A 13,641-nucleotide genomic window follows, 5' to 3' on the forward strand; every position below is an offset into this window, starting at 1 on the left:
GGGCGTTAACCCACTGTGCCACAGCGCCGGCCCCTTGAATTCTAGATTGAACGTTTGTAAGTTAAATTTTATTTTTATTAAAATGTGAAAAAACAAGCTCTGAAAACTTTAAAGGAAAAGTGTTTAGAATAGTAATCTTTTGTCTGAAATGTATGGAATGCTTAAAAAATTATATATATGTGTGTGCTGATTTATGATTTCCTGTGACTATTCCTCTAGAACACCAGCAATGAAACCCTGTCAGTGCTGTGTACGGCACCTTTGGAAGAAAACAGGCACTCTGAGAAAGAAGAATCGAGTCCCTTAAATGACTTGCAGGCCTCTTCACAGACCGCTGCTGAAGTCAGTGAAAAAGAAGACCAGAGGATGCAGCTGCCAGATGCTGCAGAGTGTTTGTCAGATACCAATTTAAGGTACAGGTGTGCACATCTGCGTGCTTCTAAAGAGCGTGTGAGGTTATACTTGCGTTTGTGGTGATGTGAAACTAAGTGTGGCTTCAAAGCAGAACACATATACGAGAGTGTCAGTGATTTTCAGATAGTTTTAGAAATCTTGGGAGAGAGAAGTGGGACCAATCTGGCAGTGCATTGTAAGAGTTACCAGTACATATGAAACTGTAGATAGTACTTACTCCTAAGTCAATACAGGTTTGACAGACCAGTATCTTCTTTGGGCAAAAACGATGTAATTCCGAGGCTTATACCTGGATTGTAACTCATGTTTTTCAAAATATACCAAATAGTTCTGTTTACTTTTCTTTTAAAAATTAGAATTTATTGTTTACTGCAAATCTCTAAGGTTGTCAAAGACTCTGCTCCCACTGCCTCTTCAGTTCATTCTAATGTTTGGTAATCCTTGTTCCAAAAGCCTATCTCTTCCTCAAGAACAGAAGCCACTAGAAGTTAAACCTGCACCTTTTGTGAGAAGTCGATTTAAAAGACCGAAACCAAATTTAGCAAGAGCAGCTTTAAAGAGAGAGACTATAGAAGCAGGGAAATGTGCACCTGGAAAGAAATCAGAAGCTGATAAAATGGAGACTGTTGTAGTACAGCAGGGCAGTGAACAAGCTAATACTCTCCCTTGCCAACAGGTGAGTAGTATTTAAATGGAGCGTGTGCGTGTGCGTGTGTGACTCGTTACTGTGGTCAACAAAAAAAGCCCCGGGTTAAATTTCATCAAATAATTTTTTATCTGGTGTGGTGGTTATTCCTGGGCATATTGTGCCTCCTTGTTCCTCAGAGTTTGTGTGAGAGTCTCGAATGTCTGATCACAGACAGATGTGTTGCGGGAAGGTCTAAGCTATACTTGGCTTAAATCTTGGCTTGTGTGACCATAGCTATTGTAGAGGCAAAATGAAAAGTTTTATATGAGTTAAAGTAGGTATATTCTTCATTAACTTGGTCCATAGCAGATTAAGTTTGTGTGATCCAGAGATGAAATGTTACTATTCATAAATTGAGTGTTTTATACCTAAAAAGTACTTTTTAGAATTAAAATTCTTGTTTTATTTCTTAAAATGGCTGTTTTTTACTATGCATCAACATTTTCACTTTTTCTCCTAATTTTATATTTGTAAAAGATGTTACTTTTTATTATTTTTCTGATTACAAAAATGTCAATTTTGTAAAACACATATATTCCAAAAAATGAGAGTTCTTTATAATGTTTCAGCCCATCCTCCCAGGGTAATCATATAGCAATTTGAATATATCTACCCGTACTTTTCCAGATAGTTATTTATAAAATAATAAAACATACAAATATTTCTCTTATTTTACAAAACTGACATTATTCTTGGCTTTCTGCTTTTTCCCTTAAAACAAAATTGTGAACATCTCTTTAGATTGTTACAAAGAAATTGATCTTTTTTTAAATGACTGTGTACTATTGCATTGTAAAGAATTAAGGTTTATTTATTTAATCCTCTATTGATAGATTTTCTTTCTAGTTTTTCATTTTTGATTTCTTTGTTTTCTCTTGGGTGTTTTAAATTGTCACAATTGTATTTACATTTCTAATTACTTGTTTGAGAGTTTTTATAAATAAAGATTTTATTTATATATTTATTTGAAAGGCAGAATAACAGGAAGAGAGAGGTTTTCCATCTGCTGGTTCACTTCCCAAATACCTACAACAGCTGGGGCTGGGCCAAGCTGAAGCGGGGAGCCAGAAACTCTACTGGGGTCTCCCACATGGGTGGCAGGGACCCACATACTTGGACTATCATTCTCTGTCTTCCAGAGGCATGAGCAGGAAGCTGTCTCAGAGCACAGAGTATCCTGGGCTGGAACTGAACACTCCTGCCGTATGGGATGCACACATCCAGAGTAGCAGCTTAACCTGTTGTCCACAACTCCTACCCCTGTTTGAGTATTTTGTGAAACAAATTTATAGACATGGAAATGCTGGGATTTTAAAATTTTGGTAGATACTGTCCTGTTGCCCTCTACAAAGACTAGATCAATTTATTCTACTAATAGTAGATGAAAGTTTTTATTTCCTTATTCTTTCACCAACCGTGGATGAATTTTTTTCTCCTGCATTCTAGGCTGTGGCTTCCCTCATGCCATCAAGAGGAAAAGAGGAATCAGATGAAAAAGAAAAGGAGGACACTGTGATGCTGCCGTGTGCACAAACTGAAAAGGACCTGTTACCTTCAGGTTCTTGTGAACCTGAAGAGAAGTCTCAGTCAGCAGAAACCCAAGAAAATGACGTGGCTCTTTCCAGTGGGTAAGCTGTGCTGTTTCTTTGAAAATCTTTCTCATATTATTAAAACATACTAATATATTTAAAATGTGAATATAAATAACACTTGCTTTATTTTTATTGGTGTGTCAGACATAGAAAATCAAATTGTGTTCTAAAATTTTTAATGCTTGCCGCCTTATTTCATTATGAGTTGTGTTAGATCTTACACAGAGCAATTCATTCATAAAATATATATATTTAAGGTCTATATTTCTTTTAAAAATTGATAAAAAATTAATAACATATTTATATGCTGTTTTAATAATTTTGAAGTATATAGTCCAGAGGCATTACATATCATCTTCATTGTTGTTTAGTTTTTTTTTTTTTTTTTTTTTGGACAGGCAGAGTGGATAGTGAGAGAGAGAGACAGAGAGATGTTGTTTAGTTATTACCACCATCTATCTCTGGAACTTTTTTATCTTTGCAAACTAAAATTCTATATCCATTCAGTGTGAACTCTGCATTCCTTACTTCTTTCAGTCGCTGGCACCCAACATTCTACTTTCTGTCCCTATAAATTAGTCTACTTTAGGTATATAAAATATGCTATTACCTCTTGATAATTGAAATAATTAATTTTTATAAAATAAGATATATTTATGGAAAGTTTATTAGGGGAAATTTACATTTTATATTTCAATCCAGTCCTCAACTTTTTAATCATTAAGCATCCTCTCTCTCTACTTTTCTAGAACTCAGAATAAAAATGTCTTTCAACAAGAAATGAAGGAAAGTATTATCCAAACTGTTCAACCAATAAGGGGCCGACTTCAGAGACCTAGACCAAATTTAAGAAAGGCTGGACAAAGAAAAATAGAAAAAAGCGAAGCCAAAAGTGTAATTCAGGAAGAAAGAGCAGTACTACAAAATGATGAAGCTAATGAGAAATCCTTTACTGTGGTGAGTTGTATTGAAATCTCAAGTGATAGCTCATCCTTGACTTAAAGTCATCTGACTCGTATTCTACTCAGTGAATATATAATACATCCAGTTTTGTTTCAGATTTACTGTTCTGGCTTTTAAGTGCAAATAGATTTTGTTTTCTTAACTATTGAAGTTATTCATTATGAAATGTTCAATCAGTACAAAATAATATAATTAAACACTCCTCAAATCTACTCACCCTGAGATAAGCACTGAAAATCTTCTGACGTATCTTACTGGATCTGTGTCTGCACACACATGTGTACACTTATGTGGAGTTAAATAAGACAATTGTGTCTGTGTTACTGTATAACTTTCTGTCATTCATTTAATACTATGTTAAATGGTGTTTGGTGTTAAGAAATCTAGAGGTACATAATTTTTGCTGTGTAACATGCTACTTTGAATGACAGTGTAATCAGTTTCTTAGTGATGAATTTTTTTCGTAGTAGTCCAAGTTGTGTAGAGCTTAAACGTGTCTATTTCAGAGGCAGGCATCTATCTTAGTGATTAACACACTTACGTTCCATATTGAAGTGTCTGGGTTTGTTTCCCAGCTCTTACTCCTGATTACACAGCTTTCCTGTTAATGGAGGCAGTGGTGATTACTTGAGTAATCGGGCTCCTACCCATATTGGAGGCCTGAAGTCAGTTCTGGCCCTTGGCTTCAGCCTTGCCCATCCCAGCCCCAGCCTGGCTCCAGCAGGCATTTGAAGGGGTAAACCAGTGAATGGGGAGCCCTCTCTCTCTTGCTTTCTCTCCCCCGACACACACTCTGTCCTCTCCCTCCCTCTCTCTTCTCTGCCTCTCTAAAAAATGACTTTTTAAATATCCATTTCAGCTAGTTTTTGTTTTTCTGTGCTTTTCTCTATCAGCAAAATCTAGATTTAAAGTGATTATAATATGTATTTGATCCAAAAGGTTTTTTTAAAAAAAAACAAAAAGCAATAAACTGTTTAAATTTTTTATTTTGCAATGGATGACTTGTAGCTTTTAAAGCACTATATAAACATATTACTGCAGTACTCTGCAACTTTCTCATGCAAGTAGGTAATCTTGTTTTGGCAGCAGAATGTGAGCATTGAATACCCAGTTTGGTTCTTAATTTAAAAAATTAAATGTCTTTCTTAGTGATTAAAGAATTTTGGGAAGTATATATTCTGCTGTTAAAACTGGGGTGGGCTTGTCATGCATTGATTTACACTCCCGCTTGGGAGGGCCCGTTTGAGTCCTGGCTACTCTGCTTCTGATCCAGCTTCCTGCTAATGCGTCCTGGGAGGCAGCAGATGATGGCTCAAGTACCTGGGCCCCTACCACCACATAGGAGACTTGATGAAGTCCCAGGCTTCTGATTTCGGCCTGGCCTGGCCTTGGCTATTATAGGAATTGGGGAATAAAGCAGCAGATGGAAGATCTCTCGCTGTTGTTCTTGCTGTCACTCTCACACTGCCTTTCTTTAAAAAAAAAAAAAAAAAAAAAAAAAGACTTAAACTAATATAGTTTTGTCTTTCTAGCAAAATTCACAAATTGGAACTGAAATCGAAGTTGTGTCCTCCAAAGTTTCAGAATGCAGAATTCATGAAACTCAAAGTCATGATGTGGTTCTTGTAGAAAACGTTGATGTTAACAAAATAAATGTTTTAGATGAAAAGATGAGGTGAGTTTGCTATTATTGAGAAAAGCACAAAACTTTTCAAAGATAAAGGTTGAAATTTTGCATAATTGATTTTATATAACTTCATATCTTGAAATGTTATGAAAGGATAAATTGATAATTATTAAACTTTTAAATTTGCTCTTCACATATTGTAAGAATTGCATGGCTATTTTCTTAATTTTTACTTTCTCTGCAAAGTTTGGCAGAAAATTCTCATTTTTGGTGTTAAGGTTTAACTTTTATAGTAGACAAAGATTCTTAAACTCTTTATATCTCCTATAGAAATGTATAATGTACTGAATAAAATTCATAAATAGGTAGTGCTGGGAACCCCTTACTGCACTGTATTCAGAGGTAACTACATCAGAGCCAGATGGTAAGAACAGTGTCTTGTAAATAAGATGCACTAGTTGAGAGATGAAATTTTCTTGTTATTTGTTACTTGCAGTCTGCTTGCATATTACTGGTATTAAAGCAGAATGTGTCAGTTTCTGTAGTGAAATCACCTCTTCTTTCTGTAATTTACTATATTATCTTTGTCACTGGGACATGTTTTAATGAAGTATTTATTAATTTTCCTCCAGGATATCTTCACCTGTGAATTTACTTTGAATATTACATCTCCCTCTAGTTATGTAGAAAGGCCTTGGTTTTTTGGGGAAGTGCAGAAGACATGTTATTTGTATTCTTCACCTTCTCTACCTAGGTGAAGCCATAGAATTTATCTGAAAACGTGGTCTTCTTTTATATGTCTTTAAACAGTTTGCTTTCATTTAGACAGCTTTCTTATGTGAACTTTTTTTTTTTTTTTTTTTTTTTTTTTTTTTTTGACAGGCAGAGTGGACAATGAGAGAGAGACAGAGAGAAAGGTCTTCCTTTTTGCCGTTGGTTCACCCTCCAATGGCTGCTGCGGTAGGCGTGCTGCGTCCGGCGCACCGCGCTGTTCCGATGGCAGGAGCCAGGTGCTTCTCCTGGTCTCCCATGGGGTGCAGGGCCCAAGAACTTGGGCCATCCTCCACTGCACTCCCTGGCTACAGCAGAGAGCTGGCCTGGAAGAGGGGCAACCGGGACAGGATCGGTGCCCTGACCGGGACTAGAACCCGGTGTGCTGGCGCTGCAAGGCGGAGGATTAGCCTGTTAAGCCACAGCGCCGGCCTCTTATGTGAACTTTTAATTTTTTATTTATTTATTTAGAGAGGCAGAGAGAGTGCTCCCATCTCTTTGTTCATTCCCTAAATGCTTATAGCGGTCAGCACTAAGCTGGGCCAAAGCATGGAACTCAACCCAGGTATCCCACGTGGGTGGCAGGGACACAAGTACTTGAGGCCATCATCTGCCATCTCCAAGGCTATGCATTGGTGGGAAGCTAGAATTGAGAATGAAGCTGGGACCTGAACTCAGCGCTTTGGGATATACGTATCCTAACCAGGCGTCTGAACCACTAGACCAAACTCCTGCCCCTACTATGGGTTTTTTGCATTTCCTTTTTTGCTTTCTCTTGAAAAGCCTTTTCATATGGTTTTAATTTTAGGATTAACACCAGTTTTTACTTTATATTAATTTCATGTTTCTTTACTGAACCACTCATTTTTAAAAGCTGAATGTTTAAATGATGTTTAGAATTGTTTTTTACAAAAATGCTTGTATTATGATTATAATTATTACAAATACGGTATTGGACTAGTTTGATCATATGTAGTAGTTGTGTGTGACAGTGTTTCTACGGAACATTTTCCCCCAAATTAAAGATGAACCTGTGAGTTAGATTTGTGACACAGTGATTAAGACACTGGTTAGGATCTCTACTTCCTGTGTTAGAGTGCTTGAGTTTGAGTCCTGGCTCTGTTTCCTGCTAACATACGCTGTGGGAGAGAGCACGTGATTGCTTAGATGGTTGGGTCCCTGTCACCCACACGGGAGACTGGGCTCCTGAGTTCTGGCTCTGAGTTCTGGGCTCCTGGCTTTGGTCTGGCCCAGCTTAGCTGTTGAGGGCATTTGGGAAGTGAGCAGTTGGAAGAGCTCGCTCTCTCTTTGCATCTGTCTCTGCCCATCTCTTTTGTCTCTCTGCCTTTCAAATAAAATGAGAAATGAATAAAAAATTTTGTTTTGAATCTGTTTTAAAAAAAGAACAAGGCTATTAACATCTTCAAAAAAACATTTTATTTTTTCTTTATTTGCGAGGCAGAGACAGATGGATTGAGAGAGCTTTTCCTCTGGTTCACTACCTGCCTGCTGTGGCCAGCATGGGCTGGGCTGAAGTTAGGAGCTGGGAACTATATTCATGTCTCTCATGCGGGTGGCAAGGACCCCCAACTACTTGAGCCATCTCCTGAGGTCTGCCATGATCTGCAACTTGGAATTGATCCCAGGCTCTGTGATGTGAGACACAGGCTTCTTAACCAGTGTGTAAAATGCCAGCCAAATACCTGCTCCCTGGGCTTCTATGCATAGTCTCTTGCCTTTTTGGTCTTAGAGAATTACAGATTTTTGCCACTGGAAAGAACTTTCTTTTTGTATTTGTTTTTTTTTTGACAGGCAGAGTGGACAGTGAGAGAGAGAGAGAGACAGAGAGAAAGGTCTTCCTTTTGCCGTTGGTTCACCCTCCAATGGCTGCCGCGGTAGCGCGCTGCGGCCGGCGCACCGCGCTGTTCCGATGGCAGGAGCCAGGTGCTTCCCCCTGGTCTCCCATGGGGTGCAGGGCCCAAGGACTTGGGCCATCCTCCACTGCACTCCCTGGCCACCAGCAGAGAGCTGGCCTGGAAGAGGGGCAACCGGGACAGGATCGGTGCCCCGACCGGGACTAGAACCCGGGGTGCCGGCGCTGCAAGGCGGAGGATTAGCCTGTTGAGCCGCGGCGCCGGCCAAGGAAAGAACTTTCTTCATTCACTCATCACTTTATTTACAATTCTATTAAAAAATTATTTTAAAGGCAGTGAGAGAGACACGGAGAGAGAGCTGCCATCTGCTGGTTCACCCCCTAAATGTCCACAACAGCCAGGGCTGGGCCAGGTCAAAACCAGGAGCCAGGAACTCAGTCTGGGTCTCTCACATGGGTGGCAGGAACCCAGCTATTTGAACCATCACCTGCTGCCTCTCAGAGTGTGTATTATCAGGAAGCTTGAATTGGAAGCGGAACTGGGACTCAAACTCAGGCCAATTTTGCCACTAAATAGTCTTTGTTTTTAAACTTTTATTTAATAAATATAAATTTTGAAAGTACACCTTTTGGATTATAGCAGCTTCCCCCGCCTCCATAACCTCCCTTCCACCCGCAACCATCCTGTCTCCCACTCTAGAGTCTTATACATTGATTTATTCATAGTGTCCTTTGTGTCTGTTGTTTTAGGTGCTGTTGATATTTTAAGACTGAACAAGGCAAAACATCTTGCCATTGTGAGGATTATATTGTAATTTGGAGAACAGAATATAAATGAAAAATAAGTTGAATAGAAAAGAAATAAACTAGTAGAGAAAAATTAAGCAGACTTGAGGGGGGAGGGAGTGTCATGATTGGTTCAATTTTTAATTAGCAGTGCCCAGAGAATGCTTTATTGAAAGGGTGCCACTAGAGAGAAAACCTAAAAGAAATGAAGGAGCAGGTCAAGGGGATGTCTGGGGAGAAGGAACAGCAATTCAAAAACAGCAAGGCCAGAGTGTGCCTGGCATGATCGAGGAGCAGTAAAGAGGCCAGGGTGGAACCAGAGTAAACAGAGGAAGAGGAGTAGATGTGTGAGAGGTGGAGAGGATGGATTCTATAGAGCCGTTGTGAAGAGTTTTATTAGATCAGCCTGTCACTTGATATGACAGGTCATTTTTTTTTTTTTTTTGGAAGATTTATTTATTTATTTGAAAGAGTTACAGAGAGGCAGAGAGAGAAAGTCTTCCATCCACTGCTTCACTCCCCAAATGGCTGCAATGGCCAGAGCTGGGCCAATCCAAAGCCAGGAGTCAGGAGCTTCTTCCAGGTCTCCCACATGGGTGCAGGGGCCCAAGGACTTGGGGCATCCTCCACTGCTTTCCCAGGCCACAGCAGAGAGCTGGACTGGAAGAGGAGCAACTGGGACAGAATCCGATGCCCCGACTGGGACTAGAACCTGGGGTGCTGGTGCCGCAGGTGGAGGATTAGCCTAGTGAGCTGTGGCACCAGCCTCTCCTAGTGATTTAATTTATATTCAGCTCAATGGACCTAGAAGATTTTGAGAAAATTATTTTCTTTTTTTTTTGACAGAGTGGACAGTGAGAGAGAGAGACAGAGAGAAAGGTCTTCCTTTTTGCCGTTGGTTCACCCTCCAATGGCTGCTGCGGCCGGCGCACTGCGCTGATCCAAAGCCAGGAGCCAGGTGCTTCTCCTGGTCTCCCATGCAGGTGTAGGGCCCAAGCACTTGGGCCATCCTCCACTGCCTTCCCGGGCCATAGCAGAGAGCTGGCCTGGAAGAGGGGCAACCGGGACAGAATCTGGTGCCCCGACCGGGACTAGAACCCGGTGTGCCGGTGCTGCAGGCGGAGGATTAGCCTGTTGAGCCATGGCGCTGGCCAAGAAAATGATTTCTTAAAGTTACATTGGCAGTTTAGTTATTAAACTTCAATTTTCAGGATTGATGACTTTCAAACTAGGAAATTCCTGAGTTACACAGGCAGTGTTTCCTAGAAGAAGCTTTTGTTTTATGCTCAGCCTTTGTATTTCTTAATAAGAAAGATTTAACTTTTAAATTTCCTGTGTAGGCCGGCAGTGCGGCTCAATAGGTTAATCCTCCGCCTTGCGGCGCCGGCACACTGGGTTCTAGTCCCGGTCAGGGTGCCGGATTCTATCCCGGTTGCCCCTCTTCCAGGCCAGCTCTCTGCTATGGCCCGGGAAGGCAGTGGAGGATAGCCCATGTGCTTGGGCACTGCACCCCATGGGAGACCAGGAGAAGCACCTGGCTCCTGGCTTCAGATCAGCGCGGTGCGCCGGCCGCGATGGCCATTGGAGGGTGAATCAACGGCAAAAAGGAAGACCTTTCTCTCTGTCTCTCTCTCTCACTGTCCACTCTGCCTGTCAAAAAAAAAAAAAAAAAAAAAAAATTTCCTGTGTGGAAATCAATCCCTACCCTGCTTTTTAACCATTTTTCATCAAGTTTATTCCTGCTGTCAGCTGTACCACGACTGAGAGTATCAATCTTTGTATGCTTTTAAAATTAGTTTATTTTTTTAAAGATTTATTTATTTATTTGAAAGTCAGAGTTACACAGAAAGAGAGGGAGAGGCAGAGAGAGAGAGAGAGAGAGAGGGAGAGGTCTTCCATCCGCTGGTTCACTTCTCAATTGGCCACAATGGCTGGAGCTGCGCCTATCCGAAGCCAGGAGCCAGGAGTTTCTTCCGGGTCTCCCATGCGGATGCAGGGGCCCAAGGACTTGGGCCATCTTTTACTGCTTTCCCAGGCCATAAGCAGAGAGCTTGATGGAAGTGGAACAGCTGGGTCTTGAACCGGCGCCCATATGGGATGCCGGCACTCTAGGCAGCGGCTTTACCCGCTTCATCCCAGCGCCGACCCAAAATTAACTTATTCTTATGTCCTGGCATTTTGTTGTCCTCTTTGACCTCAGTTGCACATTGGGCTTATGTGTATATTTTATTCTTAAATACTTTTGCAGAATCACACTTGATTGTAAACAGCTTGTCATTAAGTTAAATTTGTTTCTCAAATACATTAACCTATGCTGAAATGTGTTAGCCAACATTGCAAGCTTGTTAGAAATTCCTGTGAATATCCTTGGTATTTCACTGCCAACTGCTTTTCTCTTTTAGGTAGTTTATTTTAAAACATTATATAAGGTTAATTTTTAATACAGATTTTTCAGCTAACTCATGATAGATACTTATAAATCCAGTTCTTTCTTAGAAATATTCGAGCTTATATTGGTTTTTAAATGTCCTAGTTCAGCTCCTTGCCAGTTATTAAAATGTTTTCCAGGATACCTTAAGATGGGTTTCCTTGGAAGGTGTGGCTACTCTATTAGATGTTAGAACATTGTGTTCGGCCGGCGCCGTGGCTCAACAGGCTAATCCTCCGCCTTGCGGCGCCGGCACACCGGGTTCTAGTCCCGGTCGGGGCACCGATCCTGTCCCAGTTGCCCCTCTTCCAGGCCAGCTCTCTGCTGTGGCCAGGGAGTGCAGTGGAGGATGGCCCAAGTCCTTGGGCCCTGCACCCCATGGGAGACCAGGAGAAGCACCTGGCTCCTGCCATCGGATCAGCGCGGTGCGCCGGCCACAGCGCGCTACCTCGGCGGCCATTAGAGGGTGAACCAACGGCAAAGGAAGACCTTTCTCTCTGTCTCTCTCTCTCTCTCACTGTCCACTCTGCCTGTCAAAAATAAAAAAAAAAAAAAAAGAGGAAAAAAAAAAAAAGAACATTGTGTTCGTCTGATTTGGCAGATGCAGAATTGAAAACCTTATGGCATTGGCTGTCTGTAAATCCGTTCTTTGAGTTTTCAGGTGTGTGGTGGGAGAATGGGTTTGTCTAAAGGCTGCTGCAGACCCAGGACAGGTTGTGACGACCGGGAATTCATGTTTTGCAGCCCAATTAAAGGCATTTGTTTAAAGTGCTGCTATGAAATACATCTTTAGCTACTAGCATTTTGAAGATGTCTAGCTATTTTTCTGAAAATTACTTAAAGTAGCATGAAACTACACACCGAATCAGTGACTGAAAGTAAAAAAAAAGTTAATATTATTTTATCATTTTCCCCTAGACTCTGTAGAAAATGGAAGCTATAAAAGCTTTTATATTCGTCCTTTCATATCAGCACTATGTGGCTTCATTTTATTTGCTTGATTTTATAGCCAATTTATATATAGTCATTTGAACATAGAATTGGTTTGTATCCAGAACTATTTGATTTAACAGCTGTTACATCAACAAGGAATTTTGATTTTTGTTCTTCAACATGATTTGTACTTCATTCTAGACATGAAAATAAGCCATATGTTCCTAGTCCTGCACAATTGATAACAGGGAAATTCCAAAAGGCGAAGCCAAATTTGGGAACAGCACATGGTAAGAAAGAGGAACCAGATATAGAAAAAGGCACAGCAGATCAGAGCGAGGCAAGCAAACCAGAAGATAATATACTGCAGCCTGGAGATTCTGACACTCAGCTCCTTCTAAAAGTAAGCTTGAAAAAAAATTGTTGTTTGTCAGTGATCATGAAGCATCATGAAGGAAAGTGTTAGTAAAATACAGTTTTGACTTCGTACTTTTCATGAAAAGGGAATGATTTTATAGTACTATAAGAATTAAGAAATTCATCATTTGTGTGTGTTTGTGTTAAAGCTTAGTGTTTTAGGTCAAACCACCACACCACATTTACACAGAGATTGTTTCCATAGTAATGTTAGTTATTTCTTCTTAAATTTGAGGAAAAAGCTGAATTTCTGACGTCTCTGGAGGTTTCACCAAGAAAAGATGGTGTAGGTGCTGAAGAGTCTGGTTTGGCTGAAAAAGATGCTCAGTTAGAAGAAGTTGGACCATCAGGAAATGTCGAAGAGGAAACTGTAGGCGATAAATCTCAGTCTCCCATTGTTGAGAATCAGTGTATCAGTAAACCAAGGTAATGTTTCATTTAACAAATGCTTTTGATCTAGGAAATAAAAGTCACTTTTTCTTTATAAATGTCTCACTGTAACCTAGTGATAGAGCAGAAAGATATTTTGTTAACAGAAGTGGGGTGGATTCTATTACTAGCCTATTTCTCTCCCACTTCTCATACTTGTTTACTACAGTCTGCTTTCTTTGTTCCTAAGAGGAGTTTTCTTTCCTAGATTTACAGTTTGTTTTGGCTCTATTAGGCACGAACAGAACCTGACCAAAGGAGTGTGCACTCATATTACCAAAGTAATTAGAGTGCTAATTCACATGGGGTTACAGACATAAATGAAGGGTATCCTTCTTCCATAGTTTTCAAATAAAGTGGGAAGGAACCTAAATTCTCCAAAACAGCATTCATTGCTCTGATGGATTTTCTGCCTCATACCTTTTTGTCTTTTAAATCTAATTTGTTTCTTCAGTAAAACCACTATCACTTTTTGATCCCATATTCTGTATTTATGGGTTTCATGTTTTTCATCCCTTTTTCTTCTTCTTCTTCTTTCTTTTCTTTCTTTTTTTTTTTTTTTTTAAGATTTTATTTGCTTACTTGAAAGGCAGAGTTACTGAGAGGCAGAGGCAGAGAAAGAGGTCTTCCATTCATTGGTTCACTCCCCAGGTGGCTGCAATGGCTGGAGCTGCGCCGATCTGAAGCCAGGAGCCAAGAGCTCTTCTGGGTCTCCCTTGC

General features: G+C 40.4%; 1 protein-coding gene across 2 annotated transcripts in view; it reads left to right on the top strand.

Moving 5' to 3' along the window:
* The window catches only part of BDP1 (B double prime 1, subunit of RNA polymerase III transcription initiation factor IIIB), a 106,313-nt gene that overhangs the window by 54,117 nt on the left and 38,555 nt on the right, over window positions 1-13,641 (top strand). For both annotated transcript variants that reach the window (XM_062212217.1, XM_062212218.1), the window contains exons 18-24: window positions 220-413; window positions 868-1,090; window positions 2,549-2,730; window positions 3,444-3,651; window positions 5,190-5,332; window positions 12,277-12,478; window positions 12,728-12,918. In XM_062212217.1, the coding sequence (XP_062068201.1) occupies window positions 220-413; window positions 868-1,090; window positions 2,549-2,730; window positions 3,444-3,651; window positions 5,190-5,332; window positions 12,277-12,478; window positions 12,728-12,918 (1,343 nt within the window). The remainder of the gene's footprint in view (window positions 1-219; window positions 414-867; window positions 1,091-2,548; window positions 2,731-3,443; window positions 3,652-5,189; window positions 5,333-12,276; window positions 12,479-12,727; window positions 12,919-13,641) is intronic.

Source organism: Lepus europaeus, chromosome 15 (assembly GCF_033115175.1).
Source record: "Lepus europaeus isolate LE1 chromosome 15, mLepTim1.pri, whole genome shotgun sequence".
Classification (NCBI taxonomy): Eukaryota; Metazoa; Chordata; class Mammalia; order Lagomorpha; family Leporidae; genus Lepus; species Lepus europaeus.